Below are 27,192 nucleotides of genomic sequence, written 5' to 3' on the forward strand. Positions count from 1 at the left end.
TTTAATTTGTTGGCGGTTTCTTGTTTTTCTTTTGGCGCTCACATGATTTAATGGGATTTCTTATATATACGCGCATTTGTATATTTCTTTTATTATTTTGCATTTATATATATTGTTGAAAAAAGTTTTTACGATCATCTTTGCTAATTTGTGGCGCTTATTTGCTTTGCAAATTATGAAGTAGCTTCAGTTTCAGCGGACCTCAGTTTTCACACTTTCTTTCGACTACTTGGGCGGGTTTTATTTTTAGAAGCGCGTAAACACAACGATACGCTTATGATTATAAATGCAAGAAATATACAAAATAAAAACAAAAAATTTTTAAACAATAATTTTGCTTTTGTTTTCTATTTTTTTTTTATTATTAATTTTTTTTTTTTTTGTATACAAACTTTGGCACTGAGAAACTCTTCGCGCAGACCATGAAAATCAAGTGCAATGCAAGAGCATAAACAAAACAGATCTTTGGCCATGGGTGTTATGGAATGTGTGTTTTATGTGTGTGTGTGTATGTGCCAAAAATAGAGAAAACAAATGTTGGTGACTAGAAGAATGTACGGAATACAAACAAATATACAAGTAGTATATTTAAATACTCTTGAATTTAGTTATAATAAAAAATGGCACGTAAAATGCAAGCTGATCTTGACAAAAAAGGGTTAAATAAATTTAAAAAAGATTGTTATACACCGGGCATCTCTAATAGTTGATCTGCGCTCAAAAGAAAATTCCTGGCTGGGGCATACGGAAAACATATATAATTATTGGGATTAGTTTATGGGTTGGGATAATAGTTTAATATGCCTAGCAAGGATAAAAAGGGTGTTCACGATTTCTCGCTTACGGATAACACATATAAAATGTTGTTGGCTGAGAATAATAATTAAATATGCTAGGCAGGGATACAAAGATTGTTCACGGAGTCAAGTCAACCAGATCAAAAGTAAAAACTAATAAGAGCAAGGAAAACCTCTGTCGAGGAATAATAATAAATATGTAAACAAAACTAAATTATGGATAACAAATATTGTTAATGCAGCACATATTGTGCCTTACAATATTAATACGGCCTGTAAGTGTACACAAATGCTTCGCTGCAGCTCGTGACATAATTCGTCTTGTCGACAATCGATAAGCCCTGACTTGATAATACCCTTTGTTTGCCTGAATCTATTTGTGTATGGGTGACAGCATGGAAGAGCCATTAAATTGGCGAATGGGCTCATCTATTGGCCATATAAGACGTCGACAATTGTTAACATTATCGCGGGTGCTATAAAACACAAAATATATTGGCCAAGTACTTTGGCTTAAAGCGTCAACTTGGCCTTTAGCTGGCGTATACGTAAGCCTCTATAAGTAGTTCGCTTGACGGTGAACTATGATATTATTTTTAGCAACTGCAGCTGCCTACAAATTCTTTTTGCTGCTGCAATTTGTTATTAATAAACGCTTAGCTCAGTTTAGACAAACTATTGAGCGTATCGGGCAAAGTTATTTGATATTTTGTGTTATTTATGTTTCGTCTGCAGTTCCTAAGGTACACAGACGTGTTTCGCCAACGAGTTGTTTTGGAAAAGCTCAATGAATAATAAGTGAGTGCACACATTTGTTTATTAATGCACTTTTCCACAACATTAATTATTATTTATTGGGAAACGTGCCGCAGTTCCGCAATGGACGACCGCCTTTGTGTGAAGATTAAGTGCCAAGCACTTTTGCCTAATCGATTTTTACAAACAATAATAGAAGTTCATCAATAGTTAATATCATTTGATTTGGTTTTTACCCATTTACTTGGATGAAGTGGCAATTCCAATATGATTAATGATAGCGAATGGAATATAGAATACATATTAAAGCTATCCGTTTTATTAGCTAAGACAATTACAGTAATTGAATAAATTATTTACTTTTATCCGCAAAGAAGACTTAATATTTGTATCGTATTACAAACTAAATAAACTTGCGGATAAAGTAAAAGTTTCTATCCGAACATCTAAAAAGAACTTGCGGCACTTTTATGACTTGACTAGGTAAATATTTTCTATAATTTACAGTTAATCTGTGTAATCAAACATTCGGATAAATTATCATTACCGTATGATCTATCCTATAAGGGATTATCTTCCATGCTAACTATTTGATTCGGATAAAATGTCAAATTAACTTTCACAATATTTTATGCAAAATATGTTTTTAGTTACAGATAATCTTTATCCGAACTAGTTTTTGGTGTGAATTTGTGTGTTAATTAATTTGTTGATACATATGCATGAATCTTAGAAGAAAAGAAGCGTGTGGATAAATTATCCGTTTTTATCCGAACATTTAAAATTAGTGTTTTTGACTGCATAAATAACTTTTGGCAAAACCTGAGCTAAAATGGGTTATTATTACAAATGGCTACTATCCGAGTGAGCTTTTGGTGTGAATTTTTGTGTTAAAGCTGCAATTAATTGCATGAACCTAAACTATTCGTCAGACTTGGTGTGAAATTATATGGGACTAATTAACTGATTTTATCCAACAATCGTTAGAGCAATCACGCCTTTTGAAAAAATATATATAATAATTTTTTCCTAGAAGATAAATGCTTGATAATTAACATAATGGCCCGAGTGGTTACTTATAAAGGCATTGTTATTTTATGAAATTAATTATTATCTTCACATGCAGTCGTCGTCGTCGTCGTCGGCGTTGCTGTAGATTCCTATATGGATGTATGTTTGCACTATGTCATAATCAAGTTAAAAATAAAGCATAATATCACGACGCAAAAAGCCATATAAAATACGAGTACTTATAAGCCAAAGCGATAAATGCAGTTCATATAAACGATGTGGAATACAAAAAAAAATTACAAAATTGAATTGAAAAAGGGAAATAATAAAAGAATTGATAGTACATATGGATGGCATAAAACAATTGACAAAAGAATGCGGCATTTGCTAAATTGAAGTGCCACTGATAAACTCATAAAAATATATATATATACAGAGTATATATATATATATATATATATACATAAACGAGACGAGGCAAGCGGCCTTTGCGAACGGTCAATGCGTGATTTATTGATGCATGAATGAAATGAATGAAATTGAAGCATCAACCCGGCAGAGACAATGACCGCGGTTTGATGAACGTTGTACGTTGTGACTGCACAAATTGAATTAAAGCGACATTCAGCAAAAAGCACACAAAAAAAAAAAAAATAAACAACAAATTAATAATGAAACGCAGCAACTCTTTTAATTTAGCATCGTGGAGCCCATAACTTTTAATAGCCGCCGCTCTGTGATTTATGGGTTTGAATTAGTTGCCGTCCGTTTTAACGTTTTTACGGGCCAGTTGCGCCACGAACAAAAAAAAAACCTTAATTTTTTGTCGACTTTCGTCAAACATTTGGCACATTAAAAAAAAACAAAACAAAAAAAAAATAAAAACTGGGCGTGTGCCCTGCAATATTCACAGCTTTGAGTGCATTCAATAAATATGTCTATGAATATAAATTTTTTGCCAATGAATAACACGTGTCCGTCTGCAAGAAGGTCGAACGAATCACGAATATGAGTTGAAAAACCACAACCAAGTCAGGCACTCGAATTCAATTTGCCAAGAATAAAACAATGCCAGAGACCCACTAGAGGCCGAGTCGTAAAAATCATTTAATTAAATGAACTTTTTCAATGACTCGCTTTTCAAATACCCGTAAATGTAGAACAAAACGTATTCTTTGGATTCAAGTCTTTAAGTGTAATTAATAAATTTAATTTTTTTTGACTTTTTGACTATTTTTTAATAAAACTATCAAAACTTTTATTAAATTCCCTATTGAGAATTTTTTAATAAATTTTGATAGAAATTCTCATACTAGAAGTTCTGATAATATATTTATGAACCACATAGGTCAATTGTTTTTGATATATAAAAGGTTTTCATTTCTAAAGAACAATTATCTTTACTACCTCATCCACTTTCTTGCTAAACAAATAACGTATAGACGAACTCTCCTTTCTTTCTCTCTCTCTCTCTCTCCCTCGCTCTTTGAGGTCCTTGCTCTCTCAGGAGAGCTTTTGTTCAGTTTTACTTTGTATCATATTCTTAAACGTTTTACGTACAATGTTGATCAGTTTTAAATAAAATCATTTAGAGGTTTCTCCTTTTTTAATTTATGAATTTCTTTAAAAAAAAAGGAAATCCTCTTTTAAAAAGGAAATATAGAAAACAAGTTTAATTCAAGTTTATATAGACGTCATTTAATTTAATAATTATCCTATATACCTTTAAAGCGTGAATTCTTCTTCTGATAATCCCTACAATCTTTATATTTTATATCGTTGAAGACTCTTACATTTTAAGCTATAGCAAGGAATACGCCTTAACTTATACGCATATCATACATCATGAACCATTTGATATAACTAAATAACTATAATAATAATGTCAGCCTTTGCGATCATTAAAATCCATTATCTCAAAACAAATTGTATACGCAATAATAACTGATATCTAAACTATGTTTCCACACTTGGTACGGGTCTGGCCAAGTCGTGCCTTGATTTATTTGAGCCTCGATCGCTGGACTGATCAATTGTCAGCGCCGCAGGCACAATAAATATGTTATGAAAATGACAATTTGTCGGCTGACTTATGACTTTATTATATGCAAATTGTGACAAATACAAAAAAATACGGAAAAAAGAGAGAAAAGATATATGTATATACCGCAGAGCAAAGGCGCGTTTTGTTTACAGCGTTTGACATTTTAATACATTGTTATTGCTGTTAATTTAAACACAATTTATTTTGGCATTAAGAAAAATAAACAAAATATAATAATATAAAAATCAAAAAAAATATGCAACGCACGCGCTGGCGAGAGATCAAGTTCATTGAATTTTCACACTGGCCGAAGACGGCGACAAATAAAAGAAATAACATTTTAAATTTAAAAGAAAACAAAACAAAAAAATGTTTTGCACTGTGTGAAAAATAAAAGCAGCCTTGTCATTTAATTGAATATTTTTAGTGTTTTGCGCTGCGAGAGTGCGCAAAAATCGAATATATATACTATATATAAACAATATATAGAATTTTAAAATAACGATGACAAAATCCTGCCCGATGTATTTTTGTGCAACGCCAAAGAATGAAACAAAAGCGCAAAACAAGACAAGAGCCAGATATATGGGATTGTACGGTATTCAGAATTCGTTGTTCTTGCTTTTGTCGGCGGCCATTCGCCCAGGAAGGCAGCCCAATTAGATGAAAGGCGTGGACATATTTCAAGAGTTGCCGCCTGCCATCTGATTAATCACAGTGTAAGTCATGTGAATATCAAGCGCTAATTTTTACAACGAGGTAATAACTGAGACAACGGATAATCTAATAGAATTATCTGCTGCTTATAATTCATCTGGTTGCACTTTGGTGATATGCGGATAAGAGGGAATATTTAATTGAATATTGATTGAGATCGCAAAGATCAAATTTGAATAGTTTCTATTTGTCATATCATATCATATGTATGTATATGGACTTGTATGAATTATCTAGATGGTGCTAAGATAAACCGTATAAAAAGCGGTTTTTTTTCTAATTTCAAATTGAGCGTTATCCGTTTCAAATGGGAATTTCAATTTGCTGAGGTTAGTTTTCAATGGGTGCGAATATATGGTATGAGCAATATTTTTCTCGAGACGGATACGGATAGGTAGGGTATCTGCTAGTCAATTATAACAATTTTATTTAATTCTACTCTATTATTAAGCCAATTACGTTGGGCATCCGATAAATTTGCCATTGTGTAAAACCTTTCAAGCGTCGGCTTTTTTGTATGCATTTGTTATTGCAAAAATGCATCAACAAAAGAGAGATTTATCCGTTTTTATCCGCATCGTTATATGGTTCACTTATTCATTCAATATGACGCCATACGAATAAAATTGCGAAAGCTCATAAATTATGTTAAAAGTGTATAAATATTTATATATGCGAACGCGATAATTTCGATTGCTATTGCGACCTTGGATAATTGAAGAGAGTTTGACCTATGCACTGGGTTAAGGTATTGAAAGCGGATCAAAAAGAACTATAAATTGCAATTGGGGGCAATAGATAATTATTTACTTGGCATTTGTGTAGTTTAAGATAAAAGAAAGCCTGCTCAAAGTCTGCTCAAACACAAATTCATCAGGCATAAACAGTTTTCGGATAATCGTCTGGGCCAATTATAGATAAGAGCTTATCTAACCTATCGACTTGAAAGAGTTTAAGATAATCACAATATAAATTCATATTAAATCAGTTAGAAATTTGGGCTATTTAAATATATATGTATAGAAAGCCAGCAGTATAAATGTTTTCGGAAGCATATAAGGGGCTATCATCTATTATAGAGAGCGGAACTTCTTTAGTAAAATCTTTATGGGCTGTCTAGTATGTATTTAGCCCATTAATTTCATGGGTTATTTAACATAAATTGCATAAAATACTTAATCATTAATAGATTAGTAAAACGTCTTTGATTCAGATTAGTTATAACAGCATATATATATTTACTAAATCGAATGTTAGTCACAGCTAAAAGTACACAACTTCTTTCTTTGAATTTAGAAACCAAACACCAAAATTAGAAAAAATAAAAACGAAAAAAAAAAAACATACCCAAAAAACAATTGCGTTATCTGCGCCGGCGTCTGGCAGATATTGTGCACATTGAGGGTGCGGGGGCGGGCGAAGAGCATGCTGGGACTGCTGCCCAGCAGGCTGGGCAGACAGGCAGCCTCTGCCAAAATGGCCGATGTGGAGTTGCTGCGCAGCGTTGTGTAGGCGCGATAATGCGCAGCAGCGCCAGGCGCAGCAGCAGCAGCAGCAGCGACCGCGGCGGCGGCAGCGGCAGCGGCAGATGTTGAGCGCAGCTCGACTGCAGTTGTGGTCTCTTCCAGCGTTTCGACCAGATCTTCGTCATTGTCTAGCTGCATGGGCTGGCTGCAGGAGCTGATGCTGCTGCTGTTGTTGTTGTTGTTGTTGCCCTTGTTGTTGTTGTTGCAATTGTTGTTGTTGTTGTTGGTAGTTGCTGACTTGGTACTGCTCCGCAGCTTGATGTAGCCGTTGTTGTTGTTGTGATTGTTGCGATTGTTGTTGATGAGATTTGGTATTTTGGCGCGTTGATTGTTGATTCTGCTGCTGTTGTTGCTATTGTTATTGTTGCTGCTGCCGTTGTTGTTGTTGTTGTTGTTGCCATTGCCGTTGCCAATTGCTTGTGTGGCCATTGTGCTGCTGGCGTTGTTGTTGCTGTTGTAACGCTGTTGCAAACGCATTTTGGCCAATTTGCTGCGCATTGAACAATGTTTAAACGAATTGATTGTCGGCCTTTATGTCAGTTGCGCACACATTTTGGGCAAACATGTCTCAATACAACATTTGTGTTTGTTTTTATTTTAATTATAATGTTTTATGTATTTATGTGTTTGTCGTTTCTTTTCGGATTTGCCGGCGACAACATTTCACAGAGGCAGCTTTCACTTTCAACTAAAGAATTTTGGGTGCGCAAAAGAAAACAAAACAGTTTTTAACAACATAAAACAAACGAAAGGCAAGGCAATATTTTGTTTGATAAAGTCGATGTATATAAAAGAATTATGTTATTTTTCCACACTTTTTTTTGTTAGCAACTGTGGGCGTGTGCGCGTTGCAAATATTTGTGAGTATATATTTGGCTTTGCTTCGAATTTTTTGCGCGCGTTTTAAATTGATTTCTTATATATGTTTTTTGTGCTGTGAAGCGCGCACGCCAGCGCTTTTCTCATATTATTATAAATTTAGAAATGATTTTATATGCATGTATAAGTTGTGAGCGTGTGTGTGTGTGTGTGCTTGCACGAACGGAAATCTCCTCACACAACATACACAAAAGTACTCGAAAGCGCGCAGCTTTTAACAGAGACACGAACACACGGCGAATACGCAACGTTGTGAACGCGTCGAGCCAACGTTGCCGAATGACTTCCCAAGCACAACAAAGCGCGCAGAAGTACTGCGCTCAGCGCGTCGCTGTTGCTGTTGCTCGGCTCTGCTGCTGTGAGCGCGCGCGCACGTGTGCCTCTCTCTCGCTCTCTCTCTCTCTCTCTCTCTCTCTCACACGCGTTCTGTGCGGCTTTCGCCTATGCGCGCGCTCTCGCTCAGCAGCGTAACGTGTTTTATTTTATGTGCCATTTGTTTTTGGCATTTGATCTCTTTTTGTTGTTGTTTCCTTCTTTTTTTTTTTAAACAAACATTCAATCAAATGCTGTCCATCTTGTGCTCAGCATCCAGCGCGCGTGGGCAGCTTTCGATTGTGGAAACGTATTTTTTTTTGTTTTGTTTTTTCCATATCGATCGATCGATCGAATGGGTTTCATAGCAACAAGCAAAATGCTCGTAATTTGCACAATTTGGAAGCAACACACAATGGCAGCAAAATAATAAAATGGCCAACAAAAATTGAAGTCGCATTCCGTGCACATCATAAAATTTCATTTAAAAGCTTGATAATAAATTTAATTTTGAAATTTATATGATATACAATTACCTACTATTGTATTTTAATTGCAGCTAATACTTCTTTCGACAAGCTAAATTTATCTAATTTAATATGACATATTAACATCTTAGATATTCTCTCCAAAACTCAAATTGCGAACTTGCATAGAAATTCTTAATACCAAAGGTCCATCATAATAAAATATAAAATTAAACAAGTAAGAGGTTCTAGTCGGGAGCTCGCGACTAGGGGATACCCTGAACCCTCTTCTTCCAACATCAAATGCATATATATATATTCTATTTTAGAAGCTATATGTCAAGTTTGGAGACTCTAGAGACTCTTATTATTTACCAAAATTGCCCAAAAAACACGATATCGATATCGATTACATTACCATACATACGGACAGACGGACAGACAGACAGACGGACATGGCTAGATCGACTCGGCTATTGGTGCTGATCAAGAATATATATAGTTTATGGGATCGGAGATGCTTCCTTCTGCCTGTTACATACATTTGGATTTTGCACAAATACAATATACCCTTATACCCATTTTTAATGGGTTCAGGGTATAAAAACATTACATTACATTTCTATATTTTATGATAATATATGTATATGAAACTTTATCTATAATTAAAAAAAAACTACGCTTTAATAATGACCTGAAAATACAATACCTTTATAACTAAAGAAAGCTATAACAAAAGATGGTATTCGGAAAACTTATTAAAGAACTTAGAAAGAATAGATCTTGAATATTTGGGAGAAGCCGAAAGTAATTTCAAATAAGATATTTTCACCAAAGAAGTCTGATAGTTTTGCCCATTGTGCGTGGCTTTCTCTTTTTTTACTATGCATTTTCAAAGAAATTGTTTGGCCTGCAACAATGAAAGTTATTATGGGACGAATTGGAATCATCGTTTTTTTTTTCTTGCCTCCATTTCCCTTTTTTCTTTCGGGGTGCTTAAACTATACAATGACTAACTCTTGCAACTGCTCCTAATTACAAACAATTGTGATTACTCATTGGCATTTTAGATTGTGCAAAATACAACAACAACAAAACTGGTAGTTTGGGCCAATGTGACTAACAATCAGGCCAGATAAGTTACGCCGATAAGGCCCAAAAGTGGATTCGTGAGTGCAAAAAATGACAACAGCTGCTCCTTAAATAGGACCAACAGGTAAATATGAAAGGTATTCAAAGGTATTTCCGCACGCCAGATATTATGATTTCATGTGATTGTCAGCAGCTGTTTGTGGGCGTGTGTAAGAGACAGACTAACCTATATGCATGTATATATATATATATATATATATATATATATATATATATATATATATATACATATATATGTATCTATAAGATATATCCAAATGCCAAATTTAAATACAAACAATAATTTATTGACGCCGCTCGAAATGAGATTATGAGCGCGTGTAGGTGAATGAATATTTGAAAAACAAAATAAAAACTGGCACAGAAAAGAGGGCGTTGCTTTAAATATTATAATGTATGTCAGGGTTTGCTCTTGGCACTTGTGCCATGCGAAAGTTCAAAAAGATTTGCGCACATCTATACACCTATGTATATATATATATATATATATATATATATATATATCTATTTTTTTGCCAAAATAATTTTAGAGATATTGTTGATGCTGTCATGTACGCGCCTTAAATGAGCATTTTGCGATGATGCCATTTTGTTGTGGGTTGCCTTTTTTTCTCGCTTATTAATGATCTATTGAAAACATCGAAAACAAAGAATGAATGGACTGTGAAAAAGGTGAATTCGTTTAATAAAAATAGCTTACAAATTGTGAATTCAAATAAATACGGATAACAAGTATGTCTGTGGGATAAGCCAAGTAAAGATTTGGATAATTTTTAATTGGATAGGTTCGGATAACACAAAAGTTGACTAGAACAGGTTTATATTAATGATACATCCCAAAACGGATTGTGAGTTTGGGATTTAATAGATATTCGCAAACCTTGAGATCTTTTATTAAACTGATATTCTGAAACTATGATTCCTGGGTTCGGATAAGACCGGATAAGGAAATATAAGTTTGTCAAAGAAACATCCGAAAATGGATTATAAAGGAATAAATTAATATTTAAAACCTTGAGATTGGGCTCGGATAGTACCGGATAGGGCAATATAGGTCTGTTAATGAAACATCCCAAGAGGATTTATTTAGAGCTCGGATTAATTCGGATAACAGTAAAACAACTGCGTATTGAGCTGAATACCAATGTGCACATAACGATTGATCCTTACTTTTTAATCTAAGCATTTATTACAATAGTTATTAATTTAAAATAGTATAATTGCATTTCTTTAATAAAACGCTGATATTAAAGTATGAACTGTGCATAGGGAACGCTTTTGGAGCTTGCATAATTTTGAATAACAATGAAATAACTGAGTAACAACAATTGAATATAGTTTATTGTTGGTTTTTGTGGCTCATGGGACCCTATTTTATTCTAATAGGTGATTCAGCTAATGAAACCAATCTCGAACAATATTTACGCCGACTGCGCAGTACATTAAAACTCGATCAAAGTTAATCATTTAACCGTGTCAGCTAATTTGCAAGAAATTAGGCGTTTGATTAGCGTCAGTCGCCGTGTGTTTTTTTTTTCTGTCTGCCAAATAGCTATTTGTTAGATGGGGTGAGTAAGTCCGAGTAGAACATAACGACGAGTGAGTACGCTGTTCCATATCATTTTAAGATATATTAAAATTAAATAGGTTATATCATTCAGAGTATCAAAGAAAGAGAGAGAGAGAGAGACAGAGAGACAGAGAGCAATAATCAACAAACTAATTTTGACATGAGAACATCGATAATTGAATTTATAAAAGCGTGTTATCGGCTTATTTTAAGCGTAAATAAATTGCTTAAATTTCTAAAAAAAAAACCTCAGCCTTTTGCTTAAAACGATTCAAGAAATTAAGGAACAAACTGCGGGTGACTAAGGTCAACAATTGATTTTTATCGATAAAAGTGATTAAAAGTCAATCGATCAGGTTATGATTAATCGTAAATCGAACAGAATCATATATCGGAAACTATAGTGTATAATACCCCATTGAATGAGTTTGAGTATAGGGTGTAAACAAAGCTCTTAAACTAAATAGTTGAACGCATTTGCAAATTGGTCACGCCAAACTAAACGACGCATCGAGCACATTGGCGTCCCTCTTGTACCTGTGGGCGGGGGGTTTGGGGAGTTGGTGATGGGTTGATTGGCAGCTGATTGCCAGTTGATTGACAAATTGTGCGAATGTGCGTGTGTGTGTGTGTGTGTGTGCACCTTGGAAGGTTTGTCGCCTTAGTCTGGCTATTACTTGTATATAGTTTTTACTTTTTTGTTTTAGTTGTTTTGTATGCTTTGTTTGGCTGTGATAAGCGCTGGCCCGATTACTTTATGCGCATATTTCACGACAATTCAATCAAGAAAGCCTGCCATAGACATGCATACACACACATTTACATATATATATATAGATAAGTCTCCAAAGGCTTGGATAACAGGGCGCAGATAAAAAGCACAGAAACACAAAAAGAAAATTAAAAACTTAGCCAGAAACTGTATGCCATAAATATTATTTGCATACGCTGCGTATGTGTGATATTTATTTAAAACTAAAAAAAATCATATGAAGAGCAAAAGAAACGCCAGAAAATTAAATACAAATTTATCGCGCGCAAACACAAACGACCTTCAGGCCTTGCCTTTGCGGCCTCCTCTCAGCCAATTTTGGCCGACGCGTTTTATTTCCGTTTTGCTTTAATTGCTTTTTTCACTAATTGTTTTGGGCTTTGCACTTCCTTGCACTCTTCTTATTGACTCCTACATGATATTTTTCCCTTTTATTGTTATTGTAATAAATGCGTTAATTTTTTTTAATTTCTTTTTTTTTGCGACGTTTCTTGCTGCTGTTATTGTTTACAATGTCAACGCTTCCAGTCCGTCTCCCACCACAAAAGAGACAGTGAGAGAGAGAGAGAGAGAGAGAGAGAGAGAGAGAGAGAGAGAGAGAGAGAGAGAGAGAGAGGGAGAGAGAGAGAGCCAATTCTGCAACTTTTGCACTCTCTCTTTAAGCTTAAACAGAAAAGTAACCGCAAACAAAGACATGAGAATTGTGATAAGCCTATTTGTGGCATAGCAGACGATTTGATACTCTTGTACGAATTGAAATCCCGCCTCTCTTTATCCCTAACTTATTTCAATTTTATTAATCAAAATATTATTGATAAAAAAAGATATATGGCAAAATCTAATATTATGAAATATAAACACAAAATAAAATTTAGAAAAGTTTCACTAATAAATATTAGTTCAGTATCGTTTTACTTCTGCAAAAAAAAAAAACTATTTTGTCAGATAATTATTTATATTCCTTAACATTTTTCCAATTAATTAAAAAAAAATTAAGAAAAATAAATAAATATAATCAAGTATTAATTTATACTTTATACTGACTAAAATGTATTTTCTTTTTATTGTATATTATGCTTTAATTAAACTTGACTTTATAATTGATAAATTTTATAACCAGAAAGGGCAATGCGATTAAGTTCTCAATTTAAATATTTTAACATTTTCATATATTCAAATTTATTTTACATTTATATATTTCCCATACTTTCTTCAGAATATGTGAAATAAAATGAATGAACGTTAGAAAATGCATATTTTTTTTTAATCGTTAAATAACCCGTTGATCTGGTAACATCTGCGCACGTTAAGTTGGCTGCGCCTGAAGATCTTGTTAAGAGTTGAAGATTTATTTGTCTTTTCTCGTTAATCGGAGTTCCGTTTTTAAATCCTCTTAAATCCTTTAAGCCGAATCATTAAAGGCTCCGAATTAGTTTTTATATTTCGTAATCATAATTATAATATTCTACACGGACTAGGGGTTAGATGCTTCAGTAATTCCCATATTATTTTTATAGTTTGCAATCAGTTTTATAATATTCTACATTTTCTCAAAATTGCATGATATTGATTATTTGATAAATGTTTAGACTTATTGTTTGTTTATACGTCGCTGGCTTCCTGATGCTCACAGAATTGTATGTATATATATTTCTGGTTAGGGTATAAATTATTACAGGGACTGCAGTTGTTTTTTCTACGTAACCTTTGTTAACAATGCTCGTTCGTGTGTAATTCGCTTAAGACAACAAAAATATTTATTTAATCTTTATAAGCAGCACACACTTTATTTACTAGCAATTTTTTCACTGTCTTCTTTTTGTTGGCAACTTTGTTGATGTTTTAACAATGAATTTGTGTTTTTCGCCTAAAATTTATCAACGCTGCAGCGTGCCATTATCTTTCGTGTGTTTCCGTGTTAATCAAATTAAGTGCGAAAGTGGATTATTGTCAAAATGTGACAAACAACCAAAAATAATAATAAAAACAATAACAAAACAACAACAAGCCATTCGTTTCCTCCCAAAATGTCGAAATGGGAATGACAAATCGTTGCGGCATAATGCACTTTCGGCTCGTGTCGGGCGGGCATTGCAATTTACGGGCAGATATAGATATAGATATAGATATAGATATAGATACAGATATAATAGCTTAAATGAGATATATTGCAATAGTAATTGACATTGGCTGATGTCATACCAGAAATGTATAATAATAAATAATTTTCGCTATCATCTTCCTGAAAATTGCAGTAATTTTTCAAAATTAATCAAAATAGCTTGATCGATTAGTTCTTGGAAACTATTATGCACAAATTTCTCTGAGACAATTAAAAGGTTATTTAGCACAAACAAGAAATACTTAAGATTTCGTTGTATTAAGGCATATAAGAAATCAAACCGGAAAACTTGTTGTTCAATAGCCAAAGTAAGAATATCTTCGGCACATTTGAGATTTAATGTGAAAATAGTGAAACTCGTAAATACTGAAATTGATGAAAAACAGAATATTTGAAATAATAGAATATATTGCCATTAAATAACCTTCTTTTCAACCATTTTTTCCCATGGCAACAATTTTTTCCTAAAATAGTCTGATGTTGATAAGATTTTGCATACATATAGGAAACATGATGAAACTTTTAAATGCCGAGTTTGGCCAGGATATACTGGATCCGGAGGGTTCCGACATACATGTGTACATATTTATGTACTGCCTGCAACAGAAAGACGAACCTAAGCTAAGTTTAAGACGAAAGCTTTAGAACTGAGTTGATGCTGATCTAGAATATATGTACATATTTTATGAGGTCGAAGATGCGTTATAAATTTATCACAAAATTTTTAATACCCTCAACAAGGTTTATAAGGTTTATAATATTTATGAAAATATTCTAATTTTTAGAGTTGTCTTTACAATATATTCAATATGTAGTATATGCTACATTTTAAATTAATGTTTAATTAAAACCTGCTTTTATCTGTGTTATTCTATGTGTTATAATGGAAGGGCACGTCTTCCCCATAAAGATAATGTTTCCAAGCTCAGCAAGAAGCTCTTTGAATTTTGAGAAAGCTTCCCAAATTCGGTAACTACGAGCATTATAATTCTCCTCATACATCTGCAGAAGAGTAAGCTCTATTTCTACAAGCGTCTTTGATTGCATCGAGATTTCATCGAAAATCTTCTTTCTTCTTCTACTTAGAAGGAGACAAATCCTATTTCGAGACTCTTTTATTCAAATATCGTAAGATAAAACTTTATCATAGACAAAAAACAGATATTACAAAGTTAAAAATCTTATTTAACTAACTTTTGTTATTGTTGCTTCTTTTTATATGGAAATATTCAAAGAACTTCGTTATTGTAGAATCATAATCAATACTTCTTTATGCAATATACTCTTAATTCTATTTAAAATTGTTATGTTTCACAATGCTCTATTCAAATTTCCAGAAGATCTCAAACTTCCTAATAAAACCCAATAACTTTCTTATACTTTAGCGTAAATAGACTTTTTAATTGTAAATTGTATTTCCTGTGCAGTTCAATAAAGTTAAAAACATTTAGCCCATGCGTCTATGGGTTTTTGTTAATTGTTTTTCTTTTAAGACGTTGCCTTGAATGTTGACATCGTCTGATTTCTGTAGTTTATTTTTTGACCCATTTTTCCAAATACGCGATCAAAAACGAAACCAACCAAGGTCCACATACCGTAAGACGGTGACCCAATCTAACGGGCCACTGGCGAAATTGGCATAAATAATGAACAATTTGTTAACAATTTCCTGAAAGCTGCAAAGCTAAAAGCACAATACGAGAAGACGAAAAAAAAAAAACTAAACTAACGGAGCAAAGAGCGCTGCTTAGGTCATTGACCAAAAAAAGAATTAATGTTATTGTAAAATAAAAAAAATAAGAGAGCGAGAGAGAGAGAGCCACCAACAAAAGCGCTGCCGTTGGCGCTCTCTTTCCGCCTCTCTCTCTCTCGCTCTGGCGTCGAGCACGTTTTCTAAGAAAAAGCCAACGACGCCACTTTTTGTGAGTGTGCGTGCGTGTGTGTGGGGAACTCTCCCACAAGCACGCACACGACGACACACGGTCTATGAGGGTTGCCTCTTTGCTTTTGGCAAAGCCAACAACAACAATATAATAATAATAATAACAACAACAGTTATAGCAACAATAACACGCAGCAACAACAACCATACAAAGGAAAGTTGTTTTTGTCGTTCTGTAGCGCCGCTGTACGACACAAAGCGGTGCGCGCTTACGTCATTCATAAAAATAAAAACGCAGCGCAAAGAGCAAACGAGCAGGGCCGCTGACTTGCTGTCTCGCTCACACCCTCTCTCTCACTCTCTTTGTTGTTGGTGTTGCTGCTGCTGTGCGTTTTCGAGTGTTGTTCTTGTTCTTGCTGCTGCTCTGAGCGTTCTCACTTTGCTATTTACCTGAAGAATATTTTAACCATCTTGTTTGGCATTATTTCAATGGCTGTCGTTTGCTGTTGCCACGCTTATTTTATTATACATTTAATCAGTTTGAACTACATTGCCACGGATATCGCGTTGTTGCTTTTGTTTTAACCGAGCCGCAGGTTTTGTTTTGCACACACACAAATCTACTACTTTTCGCTTTGATTTTGTCGTAGCACTGAGCTTCTTGTCATAGGTGCGAGAAAAAGTTTACAGCTGTCCCTTAAAGGCATTTGTTAATCGTGTGGCCACCCCAATCTATCGGAAGTCACAACGAAGATTCAGATGGCTGCCACGATACTTCGTCACATCTTTGCTGTTAAATTCAGTTTCAAACCAGAATGTCTTAAATATTTGTTTTTCTGTTCTATCTTTCATACAATCTGTTCCTGGTGTTTTTGCATGTCTGATAAGCGACTAACCGAATTTTGACAGTATAACATCGGGCATCCATAGATGTAGGGTGCAAACTTTCATAAAAATAGCTATTAGGTTAACATTCTGTAAAATAAATGTTTTGCTCAAAATGGCACCGCTGTTATGTTACAGAGTTGACACAGTTGCAGTTATAGATGGCCCAATGTTGATAAAAGCGTGATGTAGCATCGAGCAATGCAACATGTTAATGCCGCGAAAATGTAAAAATACACCATTCAAATACGTGTATAAATGTGAAAATATATATAAAGATACGCATAATGATGAACACATGGAAGTCATTAATTAAACACAAGAAAAAACGGTAATGTGTGGCGGCTTTATATTGCCAGTGCCCATCACTTTGTTAGGGTTTTACCACTTAGCTGCCGGTTTTCATTGTCACTTGCAATATCTTAATTGCAAGCTCGCCGCCGTGTGTGTCGATATCAGACGTTCTTTTCAGAAGCTGCTCTTCTTATTGTTTGCTTTTTTTTTTTAATTGCAATTACCTGTCAGATTAATGCACAACTTCTCCCTCTTAATTGTAGCAACAACAAGCAGTTGGCGCCACCTGCCGCCAACCGCAGCGCAACACATTTGCATTGTTTAATTGCCACTCAAAGCGCCCCCTACCTGGTCACACACGCACACACACTTACACAGTTGGGCCTCTCATTTTCACACGGGCCGTTAAAGTGCCGCATTTCTTAATGAATGTGCAACAATGGCAACTCTACTCAACTCTGCGTGGTGCTTATCCTTTCTGACCACACAAGTTGCATCACCTGTAAATGACTTACTGGAGTGCCAGTGAAGAGGAAGAAGATGCTCTTTCGTTAAGTGCATTTCACGACAAATTGACATATTCTTATTTTACTTTTAACAGAGTTTGTTTCCCATATTCGATAACCTGCCTTGTTTCACAGCAATCGATAAAAACCGATATGGCGAGGCTTTTAGGTTCTAGGAGCTAAAGTCTAACAAGTAAGAGGTTCTAGTCGGGAGCTCCCGACTTGGGGATACCCTGAACCCTCTTCTTCCAACATCAAATGCATGTATATATTCTATTTTAGAAGATATATGTCAAGTTTGCTGACTCTAGCTCTTATTATTTACCAAAATTGCCCAAAAAACAGGATATCGATATCGATTTTTATCGATTGTTTGGAAACGCAGTAAGTTATCGATTATCGGAAACAAACTCGATCTGCGCGGGAACACAGGAGCACCTACATCTAAAATGTCTCTAGCTCTTATAGGTTCTGAGATCCTTGCGTTCATACATACGGACGGACGGACAGACGGACATGGCTAGATCGACTCGGCTATTGGTGCGGATCAAGAATATATATACTTTATGGGGTCGGAGATGCTTCCTTCTGCCTGTTACAAACATTTGGATTTTGCACAAGTACAGGGTATAAAAACTAAATGCTGCGGTCGCTGGAAAATTAAAATGCTTCTTTTCAAGACCTTTTTTTTTAATTAAAAGAAATATAAGAGTGTTATAGTCGGGATAGCACTCGGATAAGGATACCCTAGATATTTTATATTAGAATTTACTAAAATAAAATAAGATAAAAAAAATTAAAATTAATTTGCCTTAGCCGGTCTCAAACTCGCAACCTTAGCCTGACTTTAGGAACTAGAGTTCTCTAACAATTCAAAATAATATTTATACTTATTAAATATACACAGAAGCTATAAAGAATACAATTTAACGTAGGGCAGGGCTAAGGAAGAAAAGTGCATGCCTTTTTCTATGAACAAATTTAACTAACCTACGCTTCTAGCTGGATACAGGGTATCTTCTAGTGAGCACACCCGCCTAGAGCACGCTTACCTCAAACATTAAACAATTCCCAATTCATGCATTAAACAAGTTTTGCTCAATTAGCGTCAAAAGTGCGCATAAATGGACCTTGGCAGAACCCACTCCTGTGAAGGACGACTGCTCCTCGAGGAGCAGACGCTGACCACCAGGAGTCTGGCGGATAGAAGCCACCGCATGGCTCGTTAGCTGCCCCCCACTTGGCAACAATGTGGGGCAAACAGCAGCTATGAAAAATTTCGTTATGCAATTTAATTTTGGGTCGAGGGAAGAGGAGGGGCAACAATAACAAAATATGAAGCCGCCTTGTTAACCCTCCGGTGGTAACTTGTGGCATTAAGTTGGCCAAATTGAATTACTTAAGCATTTGGGCTTTGTTTATTCTAAGGGTGCGCCCCATGAAATGGTAACTGAGCCGCTGTTTTTGTTGTTGTTGTTGTGTTCGACTTGGTCCATTGCTCTGTTGATTTTTGGCTTTTAAAAGATTTCATTGTGGGCGGCCTTCTCCCCCGCGCCCACGACAGTACATGTCCTGGGGGAGGGGCATATGTTTCATGTGCAATTAAATTTTTTGCCTCACTTGAGTCTGTTGAATTATTAAATCGATGTGGCTTAAGACCGAAAACTTTCTGAAGGAAGTGTGAAAAATAAAACAAATCCAACAAATGATGCGGCTAATTCCCGCATTCCAAAATTCCAGAAAAAACGCCGTGCTACGAATAAAATGTATATGCATGGAAATTTGACCGAGTCTTGAGGCTTGGAAATTTTGACCCATGTCTATATACTATTTATTTTATAATGATGTCAGATTTAGATGACAAATTGATATAACCAAACCTGGTGAACATCGGATGAACTTTTACCGAGCCATGGGGTTATGACATTTTGACCTATGTCTATGTAGGACAATATCGAGTATACCCCGGCCTTGCTCGTGGCACGTTTCAAATAAATTCTCTCAAAGATCTTTGAAAATGAGTATGAAAACGATCGGACGGCAAACAAATACAGTTTTTCGTTAAATCAACATTTTTGTGGGTGGAATTTTCCAAATCGCTGAAACACGTATTCATTAGGTTCCTATGTAGAGTGAAAGTAAGCCAAGGTGGCATCTAATTGTATTATAATACAAAAACAAGTAAGAGGTTCTAGTCGGGAGCTCCCGACTAGGAAATACCCTGAACCCTCTTCTTCCAACATCAAATGCATATATATATTCTATTTTAGAAGCTATATGTCAAGTTTGGTGACTCTAGCTCTTATTATTTACCAAAATTGCCCAAAAAACAGGATATCGATATCGATTTTTATCGATTGCTTGAAAACGCAGTAAGTTATCGATTATCGGAAACAAACTCGATCTGCGCGGGAACTAGGAGCATCTACATCTAAAATGTCTCTAGCTCTTATAGGTTCTGAGATCCTTGCGTTCATACATACGGACGGACGGACAGACGGACATGGCTAGATCGACTCGGCTATTGGTGCTGATCAAGAATATATATACTTTATGGGGTCGGTACATACATTTGGATTTTGCACAAATACAATATACCCTTATACCCATTTTTAATGGGTTCAGGGTATAAAAAAATGGTAAACCAAATAATACAAATCTAACTTATTTTATTATTTAAATACTTCTTTTCTTATGAGCCTTTTTTTTTTTGAAATGCAATTAGGTTCGAACGAATTAGCTGTATTGTGCATCCTATTAGGTGCTAAGAATTTTGCTAATGCCCATTGAATTAACTTACAGTTCTTTTGTGCTCCAAGGTAAGTTTTCATATTCAAGGTATGAACTCTGCATTCTATGGCCGAAAAATAAGTTGCGTATGTTACATTAAACGAATAAATTTGTATGCATGTCGGCAATGTGAGTGCAAATTTGATTTGATGTTCATTAAATAGAAAGGAAAAATAAAAAAAAAAAAAATGAAATAAAACACAAACACACAAGAGCCAGATACATTTGTAGCTTTGGCCTGATGTGGTGTTTGGGATTGGCCCATGCCAGTGCGGGGCAGGGCGGGGAAGTACCACCCGGGGCGCTATCAGCACTCGGCAAGAGTGTTGCAAGTGGTTGTCAAGTGGTAGGCACCCGGCACCCAGTCGCACTGTGGCACTTCTTTATGCATATTAAGATGCCCGGCTGGCTCGGCAGCTGGTTAACTTAATTTGGCCTAACTAGGCAGCGAGGGTGGGAGGGTGGTAGGGGGGTTTGGTATCTGCGAGAACCCTTCCAGCGGCGTGTTAATGGACTTAATAAAAAATGCAACATTTTGATTTAATTTAATTGAAATTCACGCCACTCGAGCAACTCCATTAGGCAGAAACGTGTCCAACATCCAACAGAACGCGACACAAATCAAATTACCACGGCTGGCGGGGAAGAGTGTGTGGGGTCGAGGGGAGTGCGGGCATGTAAGGTCGGCTCAATAAATATTGTCAAAACACTTGTCAAATGGCTAAACAAAGCGTCGGATTGGGTGGCAGGGGGCGGGGCTGCCGAGTAAATAAGCCTGTGGATACAGTTTGAAGAGGCCTGTCCATAGCCGAAAGCCTTGAGTGGGCGTGCCTATTGACACGGGCACGAAATTAAGCAACGGGAGCAGCGGGGGTCGTGCGCATTGGCAGCCGGCTGCAAATCAATTTGATTCGATTTAAATTTAAAAGCATCTGCAAGACGTCGTCGACATCAGTGCGCTGTGCCCCTGCCCCTGCCCCTGGCCCTGCCACAATTCCAAGTCCTCCTACCCGCGCTCTCCACACCCTCCACACAGCCCGCATCCCCCTTGGCGCTGATCTTGCGCGTGATTTTCATGTTGAGGTCACGTGCTGGCGACGCGTGCCATTGACATAAGTTTCCAGTTTCGAGTTTTAGCCAAAAGGGGGTGGCAAACGGGCGCATGACCACACGTAAAGGGCTCGTTGCATAGTTTTTTCTTCTTCTTTTTCATTTTTGTTGTTGTTGTAAAAGGGGGGTTTGGTTGTGACATGTGTGCAGGCCTGCGTGTTAAATGTTTGATTTAGCTATCAGTTTAATTCTATTAGTCGAACAGCTTTCCAACTCATGCATTTCCCTGCTCTGTTTGCACTCGTGTCGCTGATGCTCCTGATTAGGAACAGCAGCCACTTTCACTAACGGTTCAAATTATCTCTAAACACACACTGGCACACTTTACTCAGACGCCGTGCCGCTAAGAACAGGCATCTTCTTTACAGGCCTTGGCTTAGCTCAATCCTCAAATAGTACAATAAAATGAAATAAGATATTCAGTAATATATAGTAGAAAAATATAGTATAGTAGTAGTACACAAAAATATAGATAGTTTTGTGGCAAGCGTGGAAAATGGTATCCAAAAAGTGCATCTCTCTCGATACGAGGTATATGCCAAATTGGCTTTCCTTAGCTTATTTAGTCTTTAGATATTCAAATATATATTCATCAATTGAGCGGCAATTTCGGACCATTTGTCTGAGTCAGACGACAAACAAACGTCTTAAGATTGATTCGTCCTGATTTCGTATAAATAAACTTATGCAATTCCCAGATGCCGCCTTCTGTTACATAAAAACATTTTCACAAATCCAAAGCATCTATAATCGGGCACCCATCGCACTATTTGTGTCCGGTTATGAGAGATGGACGCTTATGGGAGAGGTACGATTTTATATGTTTTAAATAACTTCATGAAGGTAACATTTTTTATGAAATGTAACTTTCTTATTGTGAAGCTCTGAACATTTTTGATTATAAAGGCAAAGAATCTTTAAACAACTTCCTAATATATCAAATATTTCTTTCTTGTTGCCTAACTTTTGTTTCAGGCAAAATTGAATTATGCAATTAATTTAAAAAAAATGCCATTGACACGAGTTAAAGAACGAAATACTTTAATCGATCAGCAACTTTATTGCCATCCTCAAGACTTATGGCTTGAATATAAATATTTGTGTGGGAAGGGAAATTATCAACTTTATAAGCTTAAAATAAAAATATGAATCAGAATTGATAAACAGGCTAACTTAATTAATATAAATATAAAAATTGTTGTTGCAATTTGCTTTATTGTAACTTCCAAATAATTATATATATATATATATATATAAATAATTGTTGACTTTTTAGGGTTTTATCAAATCCGCTATCAAATCGCAAGACCTATGAGCTTCAATAGCCACAATCAGGCAGGGGCAGGCTGAACTTTAGCGATTTGTCGAACGAGGCAAACTTTTTGAAAGCAATAAAACTCAAAATACATCCTGTCAAATGTCGCGGCATATCAAGGAGTAAGGACTCACCTGGACCTGGATGTTGCCAACTTTGCAACATCCCGACTTTTCACTCGGGACAGAAGAAGCCCGCCTTTGAGGTGTCAATATACAAAAGGATGTCTGACGTTTATTGCCCTGCAGCTGAGGCATATAAGTTCTTTGGGTGGCAGAGCGGACAAGTAAAGCACATGTACACGCACACACACACACACACTCACACGTGAAAAACTGAAAAGCGAGACACATGTTCTGGAAAACGGATGTGCGTCAGGGGGGCAGCTGGGAGACAGGCGCGCGCTGTTTGTATTTTGTGCAAATACTTAACAGTTTGTTATTTCTATTTCAAGTCAATATGGCAAAAGTAAACAGGGAGGGGTTCGGCATAGAGGGGGGGGGGGGGGGGGCGGAGACATATATTTTAAGTGGCACAGCTGACGCTTGGGTTTAAAATTTCTCATGTCGCGGGTTTTCCATCCATTTCTTTTTTTGGCGACAACTTGTCCAAACACTTTGTGTGGCTTTCTTCAGCCCAAATATTTGAATTGTTTCGAATTTCCCAACAGCACAAAAAATAAAAAGAAACAATATTAAAAACGATAAGAGAAAAGAAAAAGCGAAAAGCATTTTTAAAGTGCTGTAAAACCGTCGCAGTTGGTTGTCGAACCCTGCGACCTGTGCGTCCGAGTGTTGCCAACTCGCGCGATGATTTTGCGTGGCGCGTTTTCTGTTTCAAGTGTGGGGCAAGGGGGGGGGGGTTTTTGGTAGGGGAAGCACATCCTGGCCGTGCCGGGCAGCGAGGCGTGTGGCGCGCTCAAGTGCGTGCTTCAAAATACAAAAATTTTTCAGAGCATTTCGCGTTATTAACACGTAGTAGGTGCTGCCATACCGCAAGGGGGTTGCCAGACCGCCATGTTGCTTGCCTGCTTTCGGTTTTCTTTCGGGTGGTTCTTGGCCGTGGCAACCGGTCCGCACAGTGCTGACACTGTGTAATAAGGAGTTTTCATGGCCTCTTGAACGTTTACGCTTACCAAGCGAGGACATTTTAATTGAGAGTGTTGCCAGAAGGACCACGCCGACGACAAGAAGGACGAATGCTTGCGGTACTTGGGCAGCTGCGCTTGCATTAAGTGCGGCTCGCTATGCTGCCCTCTCATCCCCATTCTCCCACTCCCTCTCTCTCCCTTTTTCCCTCTCCCTCTTTCTCTTCATCTAGTTACTCGCTGCTCTCATCTTAGTAACGGCTTGTTGACTTGATTCTGCCAGAGTTGTCCTGAACTGCTTGATTTTGGTTTCAGCGCAGGTGTTGATGGATGAAATGCTCGAATTGCCAGTGCAAAGTTCTAGCCACCTTTTCACTTCTTCTCTTTTCTTCTCAAGTAGCAGGGTTCAGTTCCCTGTTCTGCATCTTCAGTTCAAAGTATCCAAGCTTACGTCGCAAAGGATTTGGTTGGCTAGAACTCCAAAGTGATATTTATGAAATTAAGTTAGTTTATTAGTGTTGAGTCGACCTCAAGATAGTGTGCTATTTCTTTTTTCGTTTTCTTTAGCCCTGAAATAGAAAAAGTATTGGGAATAGGCATGCCTCAAGACGTGCAGAGAGTTAGAGAATGACACAGATACATAGAGAAATTCAGACGATTGTGAAATTTTAAAGTAATTAAGAAAAATAGATCGCACTTTCGATATACCTTTCCTTTTGAGTTTTTGACAATATTAAAAAGATAAAATAGAGCATATTTTGATAAAATTTTAACTTATCGAGACTCCATTTAAGCTCTTGCTACTTTGATTATTTATATCAAAATTTCCGACCTCATAACTCGGTCAAAACTCAAGCGATTTTCATAAGGTTTGAGTTTTTTGTCCATGTTTTGGCCTCTAGATTTTGGCAAAATAAATTTTACTCAAAATTCATGGGAAAAATATAAAATAGCCTAATATACTAAAGATGTCTCTCAAACCAATGGTCATTAAATATTTCTTTTTATTATTATCTTAATTTTGGCTCTTATATTTCTAATTCCCGTACAGTCCCTTTTTGTGACCTCCATTGACCTTTAGTCACATGCTTAAAGCTGACAAAATAATTTCAAACGAAATGCAAATGGCAAACGACAAACAGCAAATTTAAATTTAATGTCTTCATCAGCACAAACAACAACATCACCCTCTCCATACACACACACACACACACGCACATCCAGTAACAAGTCAGCGAAAGTGTTAATATATAAGGCTAAATAGTGTGATAAAAACGGGGTAAAGCAGCAACAACAACAACAAGTCATTTAATTTATAAGCAATTGCCGTTTGGCTGGAATTTTCCCTTTCAGCCAGCGGCAAGGGAAAGCATCATTAATTTGCTCTAAGCGAGCGCTAGGGGGAGGGCCGGGCGGGGTGGTGCGTCGACAATTGCCAAAAATATTTACAGCCAAAACAGATGCAACCAACAACAACAACAAAAACAGCGAGCTAGCGACAACAACAACAATCAACATCCTCATCAGCTTCAGCTTCAGTCTCTAAAGTTGTTCCCAGCGGAGCAAAAGAAGTCGAAATGAAATCAGCAGAAAATTCAATGAGCAGCAAGGCGAGTGAGATGGCTGGCGATGAGAGGGGGGGCTGGTGCGGGGGTTGCGGTGCCCAGACGACGTTCTGGCAGCTGGCAGCACTGGCGGTGGTTGATGACTGCAATTGATGGCAGTGGCAACGCCTGCCCCACATCCCGCACGCAACGCCCACATGGTTTGCCAGCGAAGGGGTTGTGATTGCTGCTGTTGCCGTTGCTGTTGTTTTTGTTGTTGTTGCGTGTGTGAAAAATGTTATCAGCTGCTTAAGGGGGTTAGGGGGTTAGGGGGTTGCGGTGAGGCTGGCTCTGCACTCAGAGAAATTATGCCAATAAAGAACTTTTACTCTCAAAACGAAATTTCTGTTTCACAAACTCACTTCAAGTCCCAAGATTCTAGAATACTATAATCGATCACTTTAACTTTAAATTCAATTAATAAAATATTAATATGTTTCTAACCAAATGAAGTTGTTATTAAAATTCCAAATATTCGACACTCTGAGCAGAAGCCACAAGTTTTGTACAAAAGCCAAGCAAAATGGTTTATAAAAACAAATTATTTTGGCTTTTATTTTTAATTTCATTTCTTTTTTAAACAATTTTTTTTAGTTGTTTGCTTTTTACTTCTTTTTTTTTTAACTGAAAATTTGATTTCTGTTTTAAAAACATTTTCAACTAAAATGTTCTTTCATTAAAAAAATAGTTTTCAAGCATTCAAATTCTGGATAATAGTATTTCCTATTTTTTTGTACAAATTAAATAAATCAATAATCAATTAAATTATGCTTGAATGCAAACTTCATTTTATAACAAAAAAAAAAAAAACAGCAGCTCATAATTAAGAACAAAGTTTATCGCTAAGTGTACTTATTCGTTATTTTTTTTTTCGGTTTTGGATGGGTTGGTGCTGTGACGTGCAAATGCCAGAAAAATATTATGTGACATGATAAATATTGCACGCGGGGGGATTTTTGTGGGTTTAGTTGTTGCTGCCGTTGTCAACATCATTGCCGAAATAATATGACAGATTCATTTATGGCTACGTGGCCTGACAGCCATGATGCTCATCATGACCAGAATGATGATGATTTCTTGATGTTGATGGCGATGATGTTGACGTGTTTGTGCTGTGGTTTCACATAGGCGTTTTAAGAAGCAGAAGACTGCGCTCGCACCGGGTGTTGTTTATGGTTTTGACATTTACAAACATTTATGCGTCAATTGCTGATCAAATAGAAATCAGACTTCAAACAGAAAGGGAGCCAGAGATAGAGAGGGAGAGAACGAGAGAAATATCTTTTGTAAACCAACTACAATCCTTGACATATGTGCAGGTTTGCCTAGATCGTTTGCCCCATAGCTTAGCGAGGACATTTCTTCATTCGAATGATCTAACTTGTCTCGAGCAAGCTGTATTAAAATATACATTTTATCATATCTGGTTTAATTTTGCAGTATATCCAAAGTTATGATATTGTAGAATATAGACAGTCATATATATAAATATTTGATATTTTTCATATGGTATTTGATATTTTTTTATTCTTAGTATAATGTTTAGCTTATCCATCTATTAAACCTATAAATGTAGCTCCTTTATTCGGTTTTT

The 27,192-nt window shown here is 36.3% G+C and overlaps 1 protein-coding gene across 4 annotated transcripts in view; it reads right to left on the bottom strand.

Annotated features, from left to right (window-relative positions):
- LOC115763026 overlaps positions 1–20,576 on the bottom strand; it is a 39,761-nt gene extending 19,185 nt beyond the window's left edge. For 2 of the 4 annotated variants that reach the window (XM_030705428.1, XM_030705427.1), the window contains exons 1-2: positions 16,458–16,652; positions 6,673–7,539 (exon numbers count right to left, since the gene is read on the bottom strand). In XM_030705428.1, coding sequence (XP_030561288.1) covers positions 6,673–7,349 — 677 coding nt within the window. In that variant the 5' untranslated portion in view covers positions 7,350–7,539; positions 16,458–16,652. Of the gene's footprint in view, positions 1–6,672; positions 7,540–16,457; positions 16,653–20,492 lie in introns of those variants that run through there. The other 2 variants (XM_030705430.1, XM_030705432.1) reach the window with 2 other exon arrangements.
- Positions 20,577–27,192: the final 6,616 nt, after the last annotated feature.

Source organism: Drosophila novamexicana, unplaced genomic scaffold (genome assembly GCF_003285875.2).
Source record: "Drosophila novamexicana strain 15010-1031.04,08,12 unplaced genomic scaffold, DnovRS2.1 tig00000689-arrow-pilon, whole genome shotgun sequence".
NCBI classification, from domain to species: Eukaryota; Metazoa; Arthropoda; class Insecta; order Diptera; family Drosophilidae; genus Drosophila; species Drosophila novamexicana.